Source organism: Pseudophryne corroboree, chromosome 9 (assembly GCF_028390025.1).
Source record: "Pseudophryne corroboree isolate aPseCor3 chromosome 9, aPseCor3.hap2, whole genome shotgun sequence".
NCBI lineage: Eukaryota > Metazoa > Chordata > Amphibia > Anura > Myobatrachidae > Pseudophryne > Pseudophryne corroboree.
This window is the reverse complement of record NC_086452.1, coordinates 422,461,275-422,483,040: the sequence shown is the minus strand read 5'-3', so window position 1 is coordinate 422,483,040 and position 21,766 is coordinate 422,461,275. Positions and strand designations below refer to the sequence as shown.

At 43.7% G+C, this 21,766-nt stretch overlaps 1 protein-coding gene across 3 annotated transcripts in view; it reads right to left on the bottom strand.

Moving 5' to 3' along the window:
* TAFA1 (TAFA chemokine like family member 1) overlaps positions 1-21,766 on the bottom strand; it is a 738,833-nt gene that overhangs the window by 12,791 nt on the left and 704,276 nt on the right. For all 3 annotated transcript variants that reach the window (XR_010186979.1, XM_063940933.1, XM_063940932.1), the window contains exon 5: positions 13-137. Coding sequence is in view for 2 of the 3 variants with exons in the window: in XM_063940933.1 (XP_063797003.1) it covers positions 13-137 (125 nt within the window). In the remaining variant the exon portion in view is untranslated. The remainder of the gene's footprint in view (positions 1-12; positions 138-21,766) is intronic.

Below are 21,766 nucleotides of genomic sequence, written 5' to 3'. Positions count from 1 at the left end.
GGTGATACTTACTCTTGTGGTCTTTATCTTATTGCCAGTAGCGCACATCCATCCTGAGTTGTCTGGGAGGGTCTTACACTCTTCCCCTTCTAAGCATGGCTCCATCTCACACCACCACTTTCCAATAACTATTGAAGCTGTTGAAATAAAAATAAACTGAATTTTATGCTCTGATATTATGGGACATTGGGCCTAATTCAGACCTGATCGCAAAAGCACTTTACAATGCATATCATTAAATTATATTTGTAGCATAAGCACTTTATTATTAGCACAGCGCTGTACATTCACATGTAAATATAATCAATACACCTGTATCCTCTAGACCTGGGAATGTCCTAATTACTAATAACACTCGCCTTCCCTGCATTAGATCCCTAAATTTGGACTTTAAGTGTAAAGAATTACATGTCCTTCGATTATTTTACAACTTGTTTCTGTTTATTTAGATGGAAACCGGCTGATAAGAAACGAAGACTGTACTGTACTATGGTCTCCACTAAAATGGCCGCCGCTTTGAATCGAATACAAAAGACTTTAAGAAAATGGCCACCGTAATGTGCATCACATCGCCACTGACGCCTGGGCTCTATGAACGTCCACCTCTGAAGTTCACAGCGGGCTCATGCGCAGAAGGGCCCCGGAAGTGGGGCGGAAGTACCAGGCATGCGCACTAAGGGTGCCAGCACACCGAAAATGTGGCAGAAGTACCGTTTCTGCTAGTTCTAATACGATTTCTTGTATTTTATAAACATCTGAAACACTAGTTTTTTAATCCAGACAGTAGAGTCACTGTCACTATAGATATTGACTGTTTAACCATACTATTAACTCCAATAACAACGGGCTCAATTTTTAGACAGGATATGATGTCATAATTAAGTTTTGATCAGTACTGGTATAAATAGAGGTTAAGTCCCATTCTGCTTCTACACCTTGATGAAGTCTATGTGACAAAACGCGTTGGTAAACCTGTACTGACCTCTGATCCAGATAAGATACCTACCTCTTTTAAAATATTCTGCACTTTACGTATAACATATCTTTTATATGTACGTACTTGTTTTTTAGATGTACTTTCTTATCCCATTTTTTTAGAAATTGTGTAACAATTTGCTATTTTAGAATATTGTTAATAAAGTGTTTTTATACTTTCATACTGGGTATATTACTTTAATATAGACACCATTGGTCGCTTTTACCCCCCATCCTTTTTTCAATAGACGCATGTGTATGTGTCTTTAAGAAAGTACGGATGGTTCAGAGTGCTACATATCTCTGCCCATTCTCTGTGGCTGCGGAATGGGTATTTCTGCATGGCAAGTGGGTGGCTACAATTTGCACAGAAGCAAGAAAACCGTCTTGTCAGTGTGTTGGCTAATGCCGCCAGAGTTACACATTATTCTGAGTCATTGCTACGCATTCTGGACATCAAACTTAGGAGGTAATTCAGACCTGATCACTAGGCTGAGTTTTAAGCATACTTGCCTACTTTTTGGCAGCTCTCTCCGGGAGAGAGCTGCCAGGACGGCTCAATGGAGGGGCTGGGCAGGAAAATGACGAGAGGAGTGGGCGGGGAGGAGGCGGAACGGGGCGGGGTGGAGGAGGGACAGAGGCGGAACGAGGGCGGGGTTACACCATTGAGCCACACACCCCACTCGGTAATGCCGCTATAACCGGCATTTTATAGCAGGGGGCGTGACTATGATGACGCGATTCAACAAGAATCGCGTCATCTACTGTCCGGACCGCCCACTTTACTCTCAAAGTGGGCGGCCGGGCAGGGGGTAAGTTAAAAACCGGGAGACTTGTCTGCTCTTCCGTGGGGCCGGGTGGGTCACCCGATTTTCGGGAGCCTCCCGGCCATTCCGGGAGAGTAGGCAAGTATGGTTTTAAGACAGCAGGCGATCAGGTCTAAATTGCGCATGCGTATGTACCGCAATGCGCAGGCGCGTTGCATGGGTACAAAGCGGATCGCCGCCCAGCGATAGGTTTTTGCGAAGGATCCCTTCGCACAGGCGTTCCCAAGGAGATTGACAGGAAGAGGGCGTTAGTGGGTGGCAATTGGCCGTTTTCTGGGAGTGGTTGGAAAACGCAGGCATGTCCATGCATTAGCAGGGAGGGTTCCCGACGTAAATTCCGGTCCCGGACAGGCTGATGTGATCGCAGCGGCTGAGTAAGTCCTGGGCTGCGCAGAGACTGCTCAAAATCAGTTTGTACAGCTCTGCTACACATGCGCTCGCACACTTGCACAGCTAAAATACACTCCTCCTTTAGGCGGCGACTATCTGATGGCAGCAGTACAAAAATCGTCTCCTAGCGATCAGGTCTGAATTAGGACCGTAGGCAGATCTCCTGCACTGAGTATGGGGTGTGCCAGTGATAGTGATGACTGCTGCTCTTGCCTATGGAAGAGTGCTCCTGCAGTGTGACTGTGCAGATGCGTACGCATTGGATGTATGTATAGCTGTATCAGCATTCCGTCTGCATACAATTCATATTCTGTTTGCAGCGGGCATCCAGAGTTGTGTTTGCAATACCTGCAACTCACAATCAGGCCCTGAATCAGCAAAACTTTGCACCATTGCGGCTCCGCTCAGGGCCGTCTTTTCGTATGGGCTCAGTGGGCTCTTGCCCAAGGGCCCCAGAAGTAAAAGGGTCCTAGGCTGATAGCTGAGGTTCCCCTCTTTCCATGGGTACCAGAATTTTGAAAATCGGCCCTGGGGAACCGGAGATATCCGACTTCAAAGCAGTGGTCCCCATCCAAGCCTGTTAATTGTTCTTCCCAGCCATATATCTCGGGTTCTGTCTAACTTAGAGTTTTTCTGAGGGTATACTCCAAGAGCTGGGACTCTCCCCTTTCAGAGAACACTGGCAGCTTGTCTCCACTATGCCCAGAACCAGAGATATCAGACTTCAAGCAGCTGGTCCCTGCTCCAGCTCCACACGCTTAATATGCAGTTTTATATTTTTTGTTGGTGGATTGCTCTGGCTCCTGAAGTCTGATCCCCAAGTTCCCAGTACCTCGTGAAAGGTGGGACTCTCTAGTTTTTTTTATCGCATTAAAGCTAAGAAATCTATTTTCAGGAACTGGAGATATCTGTAGTAAAGCAAGCGGGCCTGACACCAGGAAAATTATGAATATTAAGCCCACACCACTATCCACCCCTCCCCTGTGTATTAAACACCCCCTACCACCCTGGAAGTCATGTACCAGGGCCCGTTCTTTCAACCCAATGTCCCCTTCTACAGTTTAGTGTTCTCCTTCCCATCTAATTTGTGCAGTAAAGGAATGATTAGCAGAACTTATTTTTCCAGGTCCTACATGCTGAGCGAAAGATAGAACACCCCCTACCATACGTGGGACATCAAAGCTGCCGCTGATAGCACCCCCCATCTCTACTGCTGATAGGTGGGTAGGGGCCCCAGTGCATTGCTGTGCCCAGGGGCCTACACTGCTGTTAAGATGGCTCTGGCTCCGCTCACTTCTAAGCAGTGATTGTGGCCGATGTAGTTCCTGGACGTTTCTTCTGGCCTTCTCTACAGTGCAAAGATAATCTCACTTGCTATTTAAACAGTAGGAAAATACCTATTTGTTATCTGCTGTTCAAATAGTAACTATCTCGAATTTCCAAAGACGGAAGCAGGTTTATAACATTATTTGTCTTCAGAGTTTGTTAACTTTATTTCTTTTCTTAATAAAAAAATAAAATAAAGGAAAAGAAAAGTCAGGTCAACTGCGCTCTAGCATAGGGATCATATACTGTACATCGGAAATAAAATCAGAGCACCAAAGTTACCGGAGTTACTGGAAGTTTTCTTAAGCAATAAGTTCCACTATACTATATACTGTACTTTATGCAGATCCCACAAAATGTAAAACAGATTCCAAAATATCTGTTTTGTGTGTGTAACACTATGGATTATATAGCAATATAAGAGTTGATGTTGGAAACAAAGGATACGGCCCTGGGAAACTATCCTAACTCTGCTCTTGATCTTTATATGGAATGCAATTTATTACTGTATAATATTAGCATACTGAATGGTGTAGAGTAGCGTAAGGTAAGTGTGGGCCATATCTAGGGAAGTGTGAGTGGGACTGGTGCCCAGGGCGCAGGGCACTGGTGTTGCAGTTCCACAGCACCTGTATTTGGCTTGCAGGGTACCTGGTAGTGCATTCTGCAGCCTCTAGAGCTGACCGAAGCATAGTGCCCTTCTTCCTGGTGATGGCGGCCCCTCCCCCCAAGCATGATGTCACCAACGTCACATGTTGGAGGGGGTCAGGGCCAGCACAGGGTGGAAAGTTATCCTGGACACTGAAGAAAATAAGGCATTTTATTTTTACAGGTGAAAATAACAGATATTTGTATTTAATCTGTTTTTCATTTTTCAATTAAGTCATACGTTATTTGGAAAATGCATCTTTTCCATTTATCAACATAACATTCAATATACTATTCTCTCTTGTGTATGTGAGACTCTGTTATATTATTATATTGTTGTCAAAGTCAAAAATATTACATAGAGAGAACATACAAACCACACACACATTTAAGTCGCTATACTTGCAAATATGCGCAGCGAGCACAGCAATATATGGAAACACACGCATTTGCTCGGACATGGCACGGAGATGGATTCGGCGCTCGTTTCATACAGTACATGGTTATAATAATGTCAAGCACCAGACATCATGGAGATTTAGAATTGGCTGATGAATTGATGTCATGAATATGTATTATCTGAACAGAACCAGGTGCGCCCATCATGTTTGGTATTGAAGCAAGCAGAATGATGTGTGGGTTAGTTTGATGCTGGTTGTGAAGTTGTGGGACATTGCAGCGGATAGATATGATTATATGTATAAAAGCTAAGATCACTTTGTTGAGAACAATGGATGATCAAGCCAACCTTTTACTAAGATTTTCAGGGCTGAACCTGATTAACATATACAAAGGAGAGAGAGAGACCCCTCCCCTAGGAACAGACACACAGGAGGATAGTTCCTGTCTGGGGGGGTTGGGGGTCAGTTTTTTGCTGGTGGCCTCAGAGAACAGATGTAATGAAGCTACACTCAGAACAAAGCACTCAGAAGCATGGCTGGATCATCACCAGGCACCAAAGGCTAAGTATTGAATTCACATGGCTAGATAAGGAAATATAGACAGATTGCTTTCTGGTTTAAATAGGATATTGTAACTTGGTTGTGTGATTGTTGGGTGTTTGTGTGATAGATCTGGGAATCTGTGATGGTAGCTGGGACATTAGACAACCTGTAGCATAGCATTTGTGGTATTTGTTTGCCTATGGTGATTTAAAATAGATTGTACTGGTTAGTTATAATATATATCTTGTTAATCATAAATACCACCATGCAGTTGCGTTTGGGCATGTGCTTGTGGCAGTGGCGGGCTGAGATGTGTGGTTACATTGTGATCTGGTCTTGTGATGAATATGCTCTGGTTATTGAGATACTGAAGTTGTTTGGAATGTGAAAGTGAATAAGATGGTTCTAGGAAGTTGTTTGGAATGTGAAAGTGAATAAGATGGTTCTAGGAAGTTGGATTGAAATTGTGAAAGGTGATTTAGATGGTTTGGAATTGTAAAATCAGAACATATGCATTGTTCTGAGGCTTGGACATTTTGGAATAAAATGGAGTCTTGTGTCTTCTGCTATGTGATTGTGGTGTAGCAGAGAGTGCCATGTGTTTGGACCTGCAAATCTAAAATGGCTGCTGCCGGGTATTTTCCCCTCCCCCTTTCAACCATGTGGTGCAGTCTTTGGAATCATGGGAGCTTTAATAAAATGGAGTCTAGCTTCTGTCCCATGCGGTATTGTAGGGTTGTGTATATAGGGACTGCCAGTATGGGTAAGGTCAAGTATTTTCTCCACAAAGATTCTCAGCATTGAATAACTGCGCAGCGATTGTTCCTCACATGTGTAAGCTTCGCTGCAATCATATTGTCTGTATTGTTATGGTGAGCCATTTCTCTCTCTCTCTCTCTCTCTCTTCTCCTCTTTCTCTCTTATTTTCCCTTAAACGTAATTGTATTGTATTGTATTGTATTTCCTTTGCAGTTATCTGGTTAGTTAGTCTATGTTATATTGGTAGTGTATAATTGTATTGTATTATTCTTTTGCAAGCATACCATCCATAATATATATATAAGGCGTTAGACCCTAAGCCCAGGTATCTGTGTATTTCTTATAGTGTTAAGTACTCTCAGAGCGTCGGTGATGCTCAAACAGCTTTGAAGTTAATAAGGTTACACTGTGTTGCATTTACACTCTACCACTACACAGAGGTTTACAGTATAAGTACATTCCTTAAGGTATAGTTAAGGGAGTACCCTTGCGGTACTTTTTGCGCAAATTGCGTACTGTGTTCTTTAACCTTTAACGTGTTTTTAATAAGATAAATATTTAGCTTTGTTAGATGGGGGCTCTGGTCCGCGATATCACGATCTTAATGATGCACTGTACATTACAAACGCGGCTGTAATTGACCGGCTAATGATGGACATCTCGCAAAATGCTGAAAAAAAAACAAAAAAAAAACATCCACGTTAATGTATTGTGGTATCAGTAAGACGCTGATAGGAAATTTTAAGGGACAAGGCGTTTCTCATAATATTTAAGATGCTAAAATGTATTTTTATTGTCGCAAAACCAGGTTCAAATGGATCATATCGTGTTTGATTAAGATTAGATTGTTTATCTGTTTAAGTAGGTTTAAAAGTACATTTAAAAGTTACTTTGGGAGCTAGCATGGTGATTTTCTTTATGGCAGGAGAGGCCGCATGGTCTGTCCACCATTTTGTGTGACCCTCATGGAGGTGGAAGGGGGAGGAGCGGCCATTTTGGGAAGGTCAATATTTTTTTTTTTGAACGGCTGATTTTCAGTTGACTCAGGAAATAATCAGCCATCCATTGTCAAAAAGAAATCATCATTTAATTAGCTTTTTTTAATGCATTTATTTAATCTATATCATAGTCAATCATAAGTAATAGTGATTGGTACTTATATGTAAAATCTATATGCGTGTGCTTACATCAATGTATGTTATTAGATTAAATTTAGAATTGCATTTTCATCTGTGTACTTTCACATATCTCACCTTCCTGTTTGCCATTTGAATTGATAAACGTGCTAAGAGAGATTTGTCGCTATTTAAATAGTTAAAGTGTAAAAGTAATACATTAAGGGGTAAATTGTAAGACACACGCACAGCTTTACCTGAGATACAAGGAAAGACCTGTGTGGTGCTTGGTAGATGATTACAGTTAAAGATCATCTACATTGATAAACGTGCTAATTGTATTTTTGTGGCCAGCGTACACGTGTCTCTAACAAAAGACTGAGACTCGCGAACGCAACACAAAGGCCGACGCACGCAGTGTATATTACGCAACGGAGCGTCTGGGTACGCCCACCAAAACTCAAATCGCACAATAGCATTGTTCTAGTGGGGGCGGTATAGTATAGCCACGTGATCATAGCACAAATTGATTTCAGTTTCCAAAACTTAGTTTAAATACCTTACTTTACTGTAACGCCTCTGGGGAGAGCTATCAGACTACGGGAAATGATTTTTCTGATCAGAAAACTATAAGAATGATAGTGGGTTGAAAACGGTATGAGTGTATTGAATCCCGCTTTGTGGACTTTGTGATCTATGTGATAAAACGGTATTGAATTCCGCTTTGTGGACTTTGTGATCTGTGTGATCTTTAGTGGAACGTGATGAGCACGGTCTGAGTGAAAACGTGCAACAGAGTGTGATAAAGTTTTCGTTGTATTACGCTCTGGCTGTTTTGGAGCACAGTAGGGAGACTCCAATGATCCTACCATTTATGGGCAACAAGTGTCTATAAGGGGTACGATTGGACCACACGGTTGTAGGTGTGACCAATAACGCAACGTGATACGAGGTAAATTGCCCTCATACGTGTTGTGGGAAGCACATGCAAGCGTGATTTGTGTAAAGAAAAAAAAAAGGAAGAGAATTTTCACTGGTAAAATCTCTAGAGATAGGGCCTGCAACGGCTACACGTGTCTGCTAGAAGGCGGACCGGAGATACCCGGAGCAGAAGAAGTTGGTGGAAGAGCTTGGAAAACTCCCACCGTAGACTTCTGTGTTTGGTGCATTTTAGGAAGTTTTTCTGTGTTAAAAGAGGTCCACAATGGCAGCCAAGTGCACAACACAGGGACGTTCAGCAGTCAGGGTTCAGACTGCAGAGGCTTGCCGACCCCGAGGGTCTGCTCGGTTAGTAATGTGGGGGAAGTATGGTCCCCACACTGAGACCTTTTGTGATGAATGGACACGAATGACTGCGGGGGATAAAGCACCATTTCCTGGGATAGGTAGTTTTGACTAGAGATGAGCGGGTTCGGTTTCTTTGAATCCGAACCCGCACGAACTTCACTTTTTTTTCCACGGGTCCGAGCGACTCGGATCTTCCCGCCTTGCTCGGTTAACCCGAGCGCGCCCGAACGTCATCATGACGCTGTCGGATTCTCGCGAGGCTCGGATTCTATCGCGAGACTCGGATTCTATATAAGGAGCCGCGCGTCGCCGCCATTTTCACTCGTGCATTGAGATTGATAGGGAGAGGACGTGTCTGGCGTCCTCTCCATTAGAATAGAGATAGATAGATTAGATAGAGAGAGATTGTGCAGAGTCGCAGACAGAGTTAGTTTACCACAGTCAGTGACCAGTGCAGTTGCTAGTTAACTTTTATTTAATATAATATATCCGTTCACTTCTCTCTGCTATATCCGTTCTCTGCCTGAAAAAAAAAACGATACACAGCACAGTCAGTCACACAGTGTGACTCAGTCTGTGTGCACTCAGCTCAGCCCAGTGTGCTGCACAGTCATCAATGTATAAATTAAAAGCTTATAATTAATTGTGGGGGAGACTGGGGAGCACTGCAGGTTGTTAGCAGGAGCCAGGAGTACAATTATATTAATTAACAGTGCACACTTTTGCTGCAGGAGTGGTGACCAGTGCCTGACCACCAGTATAGTATTGTTGTATACTACTAATATCTCTTTAAATATCAACCAGTCTATATTAGCAGCAGACACAGTACAGTGCGGTAGTTCACGGCTGTGGCTACCTCTGTGTCGGCACACGGCAGGCAGTCCGTCCGACCAGAATTGTATTATTTATTATTATATACCTACCACCTAACCGTGGTTTTTTTTTCATTCTTTATACCGTCATAGTGTCATCCTAATTGTTACGAGTATACTACTATCTCTTTATCAACCAGTGTACAGTGCGGTAGTTCACGGCTGTGGCTACCTCTGTGTCGGCACACGGCAGGCAGTCCGTCCGACCAGAATTGTATTATTTATTATTATATACCTACCACCTAACCGTGGTTTTTTTTTCATTCTTTATACCGTCATAGTGTCATCCTAATTGTTACGAGTATACTACTATCTCTTTATCAACCAGTGTACAGTGCGGTAGTTCACGGCTGTGGCTACCTCTGTGTCGGCACACGGCAGGCAGTCCGTCCGACCAGAATTGTATTATTTATTATTATATACCTACCACCTAACCGTGGTTTTTTTTTCATTCTTTATACCGTCATAGTGTCATCCTAATTGTTACGAGTATACTACTATCTCTTTATCAACCAGTGTACAGTGCGGTAGTTCACGGCTGTGGCTACCTCTGTGTCGGCACACGGCAGGCAGTCCGTCCGACCAGAATTGTATTATTTATTATTATATACCTACCACCTAACCGTGGTTTTTTTTTCATTCTTTATACCGTCATAGTGTCATCCTAATTGTTACGAGTATACTACTATCTCTTTATCAACCAGTGTACAGTGCGGTAGTTCACGGCTGTGGCTACCTCTGTGTCGGCACACGGCAGGCAGTCCGTCCGACCAGAATTGTATTATTTATTATTATATACCTACCACCTAACCGTGGTTTTTTTTTCATTCTTTATACCGTCATAGTGTCATCCTAATTGTTACGAGTATACTACTATCTCTTTATCAACCAGTGTACAGTGCGGTAGTTCACGGCTGTGGCTACCTCTGTGTCGGCACACGGCAGGCAGTCCGTCCGACCAGAATTGTATTATTTATTATTATATACCTACCACCTAACCGTGGTTTTTTTTTCATTCTTTATACCGTCATAGTGTCATCCTAATTGTTACGAGTATACTACTATCTCTTTATCAACCAGTGTACAGTGCGGTAGTTCACGGCTGTGGCTACCTCTGTGTCGGCAGTCGGCAGGCAGTCCGTCCATCCATAATTGTATTATTATTATAATATATACCACCTAACCGTGGTTTTTTTTTCATTCTTTATACCGTCGTCATAGTGTCATACTAGTTGTTACGAGTATACTACTATCTCTTTATCAACCAGTGTACAGTGCGGTAGTTCACGGCTGTGGCTACCTCTGTGTCGGCAGTCGGCAGGCAGTCCGTCCATCCATAATTGTATTATTATTATAATATATACCACCTAACCGTGGTTTTTTTTTCATTCTTTATACCGTCGTCATAGTGTCATACTAGTTGTTACGAGTATACTACTATCTCTTTATCAACCAGTGTACAGTGCGGTAGTTCACGGCTGTGGCTACCTCTGTGTCGGCAGTCGGCAGGCAGTCCGTCCATCCATAATTGTATTATTATTATAATATATACCACCTAACCGTGGTTTTTTTTTCATTCTTTATACCGTCGTCATAGTGTCATACTAGTTGTTACGAGTATACTACTATCTCTTTATCAACCAGTGTACAGTGCGGTAGTTCACGGCTGTGGCTACCTCTGTGTCGGCAGTCGGCAGGCAGTCCGTCCATCCATAATTGTATTATTATTATAATATATACCACCTAACCGTGGTTTTTTTATACCACCTAACCGTGGCAGTCCGTCCATAATTGTATACTAGTATCCAATCCATCCATCTCCATTGTTTACCTGAGGTGCCTTTTAGTTCTGCCTATAAAATATGGAGAACAAAAAAGTTGAGGTTCCAAAATTAGGGAAAGATCAAGATCCACTTCCACCTCGTGCTGAAGCTGCTGCCACTAGTCATGGCCGAGACGATGAAATGCCAGCAACGTCGTCTGCCAAGGCCGATGCCCAATGTCATAGTACAGAGCATGTCAAATCCAAAACACCAAATATCAGAAAAAAAAGGACTCCAAAACCTAAAATAAAATTGTCGGAGGAGAAGCGTAAACTTGCCAATATGCCATTTACCACACGGAGTGGCAAGGAACGGCTGAGGCCCTGGCCTATGTTCATGGCTAGTGGTTCAGCTTCACATGAGGATGGAAGCACTCAGCCTCTCGCTAGAAAACTGAAAAGACTCAAGCTGGCAAAAGCACCGCAAAGAACTGTGCGTTCTTTGAAATCCCAAATCCACAAGGAGAGTCCAATTGTGTCGTTTGCGATGCCTGACCTTCCCAACACTGGACGTGAAGAGCATGCGCCTTCCACTATTTGCATGCCCCCTGCAAGTGCTGGAAGGAGCACCCGCAGTCCAGTTCCTGATAGTCAGATTGAAGATGTCAGTGTTGAAGTACACCAGGATGAGGAGGATATGGGTGTTGCTGGCGCTGGGGAGGAAATTGACCAGGAGGATTCTGATGGTGAGGTGGTTTGTTTAAGTCAGGCACCCGGGGAGACACCTGTTGTCCGTGGGAGGAATATGGCCGTTGACATGCCAGGTGAAAATACCAAAAAAATCAGCTCTTCGGTGTGGAGGTATTTCACCAGAAATGCGGACAACAGGTGTCAAGCCGTGTGTTCCCTTTGTCAAGCTGTAATAAGTAGGGGTAAGGACGTTAACCACCTCGGAACATCCTCCCTTATACGTCACCTGCAGCGCATTCATAATAAGTCAGTGACAAGTTCAAAAACTTTGGGTGACAGCGGAAGCAGTCCACTGACCAGTAAATCCCTTCCTCTTGTAACCAAGCTCACGCAAACCACCCCACCAACTCCCTCAGTGTCAATTTCCTCCTTCCCCAGGAATGCCAATAGTCCTGCAGGCCATGTCACTGGCAAGTCTGACGAGTCCTCTCCTGCCTGGGATTCCTCCGATGCATCCTTGCGTGTAACGCCTACTGCTGCTGGCGCTGCTGTTGTTGCCGCTGGGAGTCGATGGTCATCCCAGAGGGGAAGTCGTAAGCCCACTTGTACTACTTCCAGTAAGCAATTGACTGTTCAACAGTCCTTTGCGAGGAAGATGAAATATCACAGCAGTCATCCTACTGCAAAGCGGATAACTGAGTCCTTGACAACTATGTTGGTGTTAGACGTGCGTCCGGTATCCGCCGTTAGTTCACAGGGAACTAGACAATTTATTGAGGCAGTGTGCCCCCGTTACCAAATACCATCTAGGTTCCACTTCTCTAGGCAGGCGATACCGAGAATGTACACGGACGTCAGAAAAAGACTCACCAGTGTCCTAAAAAATGCAGTTGTACCCAATGTCCACTTAACCACGGACATGTGGACAAGTGGAGCAGGGCAGGGTCAGGACTATATGACTGTGACAGCCCACTGGGTAGATGTATGGACTCCCGCCGCAAGAACAGCAGCGGCGGCACCAGTAGCAGCATCTCGCAAACGCCAACTCTTTCCTAGGCAGGCTACGCTTTGTATCACCGCTTTCCAGAATACGCACACAGCTGAAAACCTCTTACGGCAACTGAGGAAGATCATCGCGGAATGGCTTACCCCAATTGGACTCTCCTGTGGATTTGTGGCATCGGACAACGCCAGCAATATTGTGTGTGCATTAAATATGGGCAAATTCCAGCACGTCCCATGTTTTGCACATACCTTGAATTTGGTGGTGCAGAATTTTTTAAAAAACGACAGGGGCGTGCAAGAGATGCTGTCGGTGGCCAGAAAAATTGCGGGACACTTTCGGCGTACAGGCACCACGTACAGAAGACTGGAGCACCACCAAAAACTACTGAACCTGCCCTGCCATCATCTGAAGCAAGAAGTGGTAACGAGGTGGAATTCAACCCTCTATATGCTTCAGAGGTTGGAGGAGCAGCAAAAGGCCATTCAAGCCTATACAATTGAGCACGATATAGGAGATGGAATGCACCTGTCTCAAGTGCAGTGGAGAATGATTTCAACGTTGTGCAAGGTTCTGATGCCCTTTGAACTTGCCACACGTGAAGTCAGTTCAGACACTGCCAGCCTGAGTCAGGTCATTCCCCTCATCAGGCTTTTGCAGAAGAAGCTGGAGGCATTGAAGAAGGAGCTAACACGGAGCGATTCCGCTAGGCATGTGGGACTTGTGGATGCAGCCCTTAATTCGCTTAACAAGGATTCACGGGTGGTCAATCTGTTGAAATCAGAGCACTACATTTTGGCCACCGTGCTCGATCCTAGATTTAAAGCCTACCTTGGATCTCTCTTTCCGGCAGACACAGGTCTGCTGGGGTTGAAAGACCTGCTGGTGACAAAATTGTCAAGTCAAGCGGAACGCGACCTGTCAACATCTCCTCCTTCACATTCTCCCGCAACTGGGGGTGCGAGGAAAAGGCTCAGAATTCCGAGCCCACCCGCTGGCGGTGATGCAGGGCAGTCTGGAGCGACTGCTGATGCTGACATCTGGTCCGGACTGAAGGACCTGACAACGATTACGGACATGTCGTCTACTGTCACTGCATATGATTCTCTCAACATTGATAGAATGGTGGAGGATTATATGAGTGACCGCATCCAAGTAGGCACGTCACACAGTCCGTACTTATACTGGCAGGAAAAAGAGGCAATTTGGAGGCCCTTGCACAAACTGGCTTTATTCTACCTAAGTTGCCCTCCCACAAGTGTGTACTCCGAAAGAGTGTTTAGTGCCGCCGCTCACCTTGTCAGCAATCGGCGTACGAGGTTACATCCAGAAAATGTGGAGAAGATGATGTTCATTAAAATGAATTATAATCAATTCCTCCGCGGAGACATTGACCAGCAGCAATTGCCTCCACAAAGTACACAGGGAGCTGAGATGGTGGATTCCAGTGGGGACGAATTGATAATCTGTGAGGAGGGGGATGTACACGGTGATATATCGGAGGGTGAAGATGAGGTGGACATCTTGCCTCTGTAGAGCCAGTTTGTGCAAGGAGAGATTAATTGCTTCTTTTTTGGGGGGGGTCCAAACCAACCCGTCATATCAGTCACAGTCGTGTGGCAGACCCTGTCACTGAAATGATGGGTTGGTTAAAGTGTGCATGTCCTGTTTTGTTTATACAACATAAGGGTGGGTGGGAGGGCCCAAGGATAATTCCATCTTGCACCTCTTTTTTCTTTTCTTTTTCTTTGCATCATGTGCTGATTGGGGAGGGTTTTTTGGAAGGGACATCCTGCGTGACACTGCAGTGCCACTCCTAGATGGGCCCGGTGTTTGTGTCGGCCACTAGGGTCGCTAATCTTACTCACACAGCTACCTCATTGCGCCTCTTTTTTTCTTTGCGTCATGTGCTGTTTGGGGAGGGTTTTTTGGAAGGGACATCCTGCGTGACACTGCAGTGCCACTCCTAGATGTGCCCGGTGTTTGTGTCGGCCACTAGGGTCGCTAATCTTACTCACACAGTCAGCTACCTCATTGCGCCTCTTTTTTTCTTTGCGTCATGTGCTGTTTGGGGAGGGTTTTTTGGAAGGGCCATCCTGCGTGACACTGCAGTGCCACTCCTAGATAGGCCCGGTGTTTGTGTCGGCCACTAGGGTCGCTTATCTTACTCACACAGCGACCTCGGTGCAAATTTTAGGACTAAAAATAATATTGTGAGGTGTGATGTGTTCAGAATAGGCTGAAAATGAGTGTAAATTATGTTTTTTGAGGTTAATAATACTTTGGGATCAAAATTACCCCCAAATTCTATGATTTAAGCTGTTTTTTAGGGTTTTTTTAAAAAAACACCCGAATCCAAAACACACCCGAATCCGACAAAAAAAATTCGGTGAGGTTTTGCCAAAACGCGGTCGAACCCAAAACACGGCCGCGGAACCGAACCCAAAACCAAAACACAAAACCCGAAAAATTTCCGGCGCTCATCTCTAGTTTTGACTCAGAGGTGTTGCATAATTTAAGGCGGAGGATCTGTCTCATAAAATCCTGGAAACGAGTTAAACATGATGATTGTTTGCAGTTATGGCAACAGGAAAGTGAAATGCAAAGAGATGTAACTTACATACCTAACTTTCATCTTGAGAGGAGAGACATGGCAATGGAGAGGATTATGGTTGCAGAGAAATGGCACAATGTTGTACGATAAAAATGCACTTATTAACTGTATTAAGAATGAAAGTGTTAAGCCCCAGCAAGATTCAGCTCCCAGCAGCCACAGCGACACAGACCCCGCCCTGTCATCCAGAGACTCAGCCCGACTGCACATCGTATGGAGACCCCTTATATACAGATCCATCTCTACAAGTCCCGGAATGTCTGATTGTCACCAACCCTAGAGCGGATATTACAGGACAAGAGCGGGAAAAGGACATTTACTACACAGGACGTTCTTTGATGTGAGGATTGTTTGGAGAAAGGTGGACCTGTGGAAGAATAAGGAAATCTTGCTGGGACAATATCGTAGACTTTTTTCATCTATTAACTTTGTTCATATGTGTTTAAGGTGGTAGCGCCCAAGCTATATTCAAAATTTGTATATTTAGATTAAATGTAATAATGTTTATGAAAATGAAAGTGTAAAAAAATTACAAATGTTAACCTGTGCAAGTCGCACCCCATGTTAAACTTCCCTCAGGATTACCAACAAGAAAGTGAGCCCAGAACGATGTCGGCACCTCTTCCAGAAGCCATCCTACAAGACATCCAGGTGGACGCGACCAAATTGGTAAAGGCAATAATCAAACCCCCTAACGGAGGGTCAGGTGAGGTCGTGTCCACAGGTACGTACAATGTTTTATATCACGCACAAACAAATGTACCCCATATTGTAAGACCAAAACAAGGTGATGTAATTGAGTTTAGTCCTGTCAGGGTGATCACAGTCCCCAATGGGAAGACTGACGATCAGGGAACCATTCCCGTCAAGGACAGTGCAATGCGCCATCCCTGGTCCCGGACAGAATTGAGATCAATCATGTCTGATTACCCAGATCCTAGGAAAGATCTAACTGTATGATCAAAGATTCACAGAAGGTATATCAACTCCCTAGACAACGACATAATCATGGTATCCAAGGAATCAGGTAGGTACAGGGAAAGCGGTTGATGGTGATGAGCATCCAAGCGTTTGAGGAGGCATCAAATCAACCAAAACCCCAGGCCATTGGCACATGGAGGAACTCAAGGATTTGTGATCTTTGCAAAAGAGAAGGGCATTATGCCAGCAACTGTAATAGCCCACATAAAGTCAGACCCCCTAGACCAAGAAATGAGAAAAGTTAGGACACACCAAATTATAATCAGGGATCATATAGGAAGAATTTTGGGCCACACCCATGATATGTGGTCAGGAAAGGTGATCATTAGAACTGATGGTAAGCCTGAGGTAACGGTTAATAAATTGGGAGGTCATTCCCTGAAGACACAGGAATGACCAGGTGAAACATTGTAAATGTATCTGTGAAATGTTTTTTTTTCTCTCTCTCTCTATCTCCCCATCTCTGACGATTATTAGTAAGGACTCAAACATTGCATATCCGCTTGGTCTTTGCAGAAGTCTACCAAACCCCAGCATGACCTATCCGCATCAATGTATCCTGGCCAGATACAGAAAGTGGAGTATGGTGCTGGGGGGAGGGACGGCGCAAAGAAACCATTGGACATGTAGATATGACAGCCTGACGATCTGACAATGTTTTAAAATGTTTGAAAAATGTTTTTTTTCTCTTTTCCTATTGATGGCTATTGTTGATTTAAGTAATATACACATGCATATAAATCGTTCTCTCTCTTTGTTTTTTTTTTTGCTGTTGTTGTTTTCTCTCTCTTCTCACTCATGCTTTCATGTTTTAAAGATGGTATGTCACCCATCAGTTAGACAAATGGTAATGCAAGATTTTTGCTCCTTACAGAAAGATCGCTGGTTTGGAGGGAATATTGCATCACCAGAATGTTCGTTTGGAAGACTGAGAGACAGCACCTTTGAGAAGACAGCAGAACAAGAAGAACAACAAGACGAGAGAACTAATTATCGTAACAAGTTTCTCTCCCCCTCAAACTGATTTTCTGTACCCCATTACAAATTTCTTCTTTTCTCCTCCTGTAAGATGGACTTGCCCCGAGAGACTGTGATATGGATTTTCCTGTTGACCATGACGTTGACCCGAGCAGTCTGTTTCGGTGAGAGTACCAGTGAGGTCGAGAAAGGATCCAGAAAGGTTCCAATGACTAAGACGGAGGTGTAAATTTCCAATAGCAACACAAGCACTGAGCAAAGGCGAGTACCGGAAACGATCTAACAGCCATGTTATTTGTAAACATTGTTAGCTGAAAAGAAAACTGTATCTGTAGGCTCTGTAACAATGTAGTTGAGGATGGGTGCATTAAGAAATGCCAATCCAGTTTTAATATCCACATGGACCGGCATCCATTGAGTGACTATCACTCCTTAGTGGGTAGTGTGTTAAATAAGACAGATTGTTGGGTATGCTCTCAAGTACCTCAAGGTCATAGCAAATCAGGGCTAGTACCATTTCCTTTAACGTTAGGGGAGGTACTTGAGTTAAGTAGTGGGAGACCGGTGGACAGGAGGTTTAATATCTCCAGCCCTCCTAGTTTGAAGCTCCACCAATATCATGTGGATAGGTCCCTATTATGTTTTAACATCTCCAATCCCCGAAAGCCGGGAAATTGGGAAGTGTCATGGAGTAACCAAACCATGACCTTTTCATATAGAACCGATAGAATGCCTACAGATACAGAGCTCATACGCCACATAGCCAATAGTGGAAAATATTTCCGATATAGGTATACCCTAGGAAGTAGGATTACGAGAGTTGGAGAGGTATCACTAGGATACAGTGCACAGATCGTACAAACTGATAGGTGTACTAAACAGATGGGAGAATTAGGGTTAGGAGATTTCACATGGAAGGTTTGTAATATGGTTATGACATATTCCGTCCCATATGTTCTCCCCGATGATGCATATTTCATATGCGGGAGAAAGGCGTATGAGCGGCTTGCCCCAAACTCTGAAGGATTGTGTTATATTGGAAAAGTACTACCTGAGGTAATGAGTCTAAGGAGTGAGGAAACTGTAATTTCAATGGATTTGATTTATGACCCAACTGTAGAAACAATGATGTGATGAAAATGCGATTATACGGTCCGTTTCTTTCACCTGTTTTTCCGTTTTCCTCCAAGGTAAAAAGACCCACTTGGACGAGGAATTTGATGAGCCGATATACAGACAACAGATGGATTAAAGAAGAAGTTTTGACAACCTTATACACAGATTTTTGATGAACAATGCCATAGATCCCCAGTTTCCCTAGAAATTTTAAAATTACGCCAGCCCAACACTTTTGTAAATCTATGGACATTGACATAAGCTTTTGCTCGCACCTTATGGGCAAAAGCACAAAGAAGACTGCAACCAACAGACACCGAACAAGACTTCAACCGACAAATGTACATTAACCTGACATAGAATACCACTGCATTTACCATAAGTGTTCTTTATCTTCATTTCTACAACCCTCAGGTAGTGACACACATAGTCGATAGGGAATACAGGCACAGATATCAGCAATCACATATTCCCCCATTCATGTATCATCAACTAAAATGTGCTCCCCCATTTTGTTGCAACCAAAAGCCGAAACGAGCTCGGTAAAGTTTGACAGCCCATCCACAGACCCTTAGTACGGGATAAGAAGGAATTCAAATGTATACTTCGCAATACCTCGAAGCTTGATTTAAAACACGTACGGCACGATGATACATGACCCCCCAAACATGGATTCATACATACATACTTCTGCTATCTCACTAGGTCATACCTTTTTCCCACCTTCTTCTCTCCTCCCTTACCCAATCATAGAAATGTATTTACATATGACATATATTTTTCTCTTTTTGAAATGTTTTAGGAAGTGGCAGTTATTGGTGACTGCCAAAGGGTGGACTGTCAAAGTCAAAAATATTACATAGAGAGAACATACAAACCACACACACATTTAAGTCGCTATACTTGCAAATATGCGCAGCGAGCACAGCAATATATGGAAACACACGCATTTGCTCGGACATGGCACGGAGATGGATTCGGCGCTCGTTTCATACAGTACATGGTTATAATAATGTCAAGCACCAGACATCATGGAGATTTAGAATTGGCTGATGAATTGATGTCATGAATATGTATTATCTGAACAGAACCAGGTGCGCCCATCATGTTTGGTATTGAAGCAAGCAGAATGATGTGTGGGTTAGTTTGATGCTGGTTGTGAAGTTGTGGGACATTGCAGCGGATAGATATGATTATATGTATAAAAGCTAAGATCACTTTGTTGAGAACAATGGATGATCAAGCCAACCTTTTACTAAGATTTTCAGGGCTGAACCTGATTAACATATACAAAGGAGAGAGAGAGACCCCTCCCCTAGGAACAGACACACAGGAGGATAGTTCCTGTCTGGGGGGGTTGGGGGTCAGTTTTTTGCTGGTGGCCTCAGAGAACAGATGTAATGAAGCTACACTCAGAACAAAGCACTCAGAAGCATGGCTGGATCATCACCAGGCACCAAAGGCTAAGTATTGAATTCACATGGCTAGATAAGGAAATATAGACAGATTGCTTTCTGGTTTAAATAGGATATTGTAACTTGGTTGTGTGATTGTTGGGTGTTTGTGTGATAGATCTGGGAATCTGTGATGGTAGCTGGGACATTAGACAACCTGTAGCATAGCATTTGTGGTATTTGTTTGCCTATGGTGATTTAAAATAGATTGTACTGGTTAGTTATAATATATATCTTGTTAATCATAAATACCACCATGCAGTTGCGTTTGGGCATGTGCTTGTGGCAGTGGCGGGCTGAGATGTGTGGTTACATTGTGATCTGGTCTTGTGATGAATATGCTCTGGTTATTGAGATACTGAAGTTGTTTGGAATGTGAAAGTGAATAAGATGGTTCTAGGAAGTTGTTTGGAATGTGAAAGTGAATAAGATGGTTCTAGGAAGTTGGATTGAAATTGTGAAAGGTGATTTAGATGGTTTGGAATTGTAAAATCAGAACATATGCATTGTTCTGAGGCTTGGACATTTTGGAATAAAATGGAGTCTTGTGTCTTCTGCTATGTGATTGTGGTGTAGCAGAGAGTGCCATGTGTTTGGACCTGCAAATCTAAAATGGCTGCTGCCGGGTATTTTCCCCTCCCCCTTTCAACCATGTGGTGCAGTCTTTGGAATCATGGGAGCTTTAATAAAATGGAGTCTAGCTTCTGTCCCATGCGGTATTGTAGGGTTGTGTATATAGGGACTGCCAGTATGGGTAAGGTCAAGTATTTTCTCCACAAAGATTCTCAGCATTGAATAACTGCGCAGCGATTGTTCCTCACATGTGTAAGCTTCGCTGCAATCATATTGTCTGTATTGTTATGGTGAGCCATTTCTCTCTCTCTCTCTCTCTCTCTTCTCCTCTTTCTCTCTTATTTTCCCTTAAACGTAATTGTATTGTATTGTATTGTATTTCCTGTGCAGTTACCTGGTTAGTTAGTCTATGTTATATTGGTAGTGTATAATTGTATTGTATTATTCTTTTGCAAGCATACCATCCATAATATATATATAAGGCGTTAGACCCTAAGCCCAGGTATCTGTGTATTTCTTATAGTGTTAAGTACTCTCAGAGCGTCGGTGACGCTCAAACAGCTTTGAAGTTAATAAGGTTACACTGTGTTGCATTTACACTCTACCACTACACAGAGGTTTACAGTATAAGTACATTCCTTAAGGTATAGTTAAGGGAGTACCCTTGCGGTACTTTTTGCGCCAATTGCGTACTGTGTTCTTTAACCTTTAACGTGTTTTTAATAAGATAAATATTTAGCTTTGTTAGAGTGTACAAGTAGGGTAATGTGGTAAAGTATTTACTACTGACACAGGAGGTAATTCACACCTGTTCGCTAGGCTGCGTTTTCGAATAGCGGGCGATCAGGTGTAAACTGCGCATGCGTATGTACCGCAATGCGCAGGCGTGTCGCACGGGTACAAAGTGGATCGCCGCTCTGCGATGGGTTTGTGCGAAGAATCCATTCACACGGGCGTTTGCAAGGAGATTGACAGGAAGAGGGCATTTGTGGGTGTCAACTGACCATTTTCTGGGAGTGTCTGGAAAAACGCAGGCGTGTCCATGCATTTGCAGGGAGGGTTCCTGACATCAATTCCGGTCCAGGACAGGCTGATGTGATCGCAGCGACTGAGTAAGTCCTGCTGCGCAGAGACTGCACAAGATCTGTTTGTACAGCTCTGCTACACAGGCGTTCGCACACTTGCACAGCTAAAATACACTCCCCCTGTAGGCGGCGACTGGCTGATTGCAGCAGTACAAAAATCACTTGCTAGCAATCAGATCTGAATTAGGCCCACTGTGCAGCCACATCGCCACACTAAGCTTTCTCAGTGTCAGCTCTATACTATTGTGAAGATATTATGCCTGGAGCGAATGCTGCTTTTTCTGAGCTTATGCAAAAAAAGGTAATAAATAATACCCAAAGGTATTCGGGCACTATGAGGCGAGGTGCTCAGCTAAGCAGCAGCCAA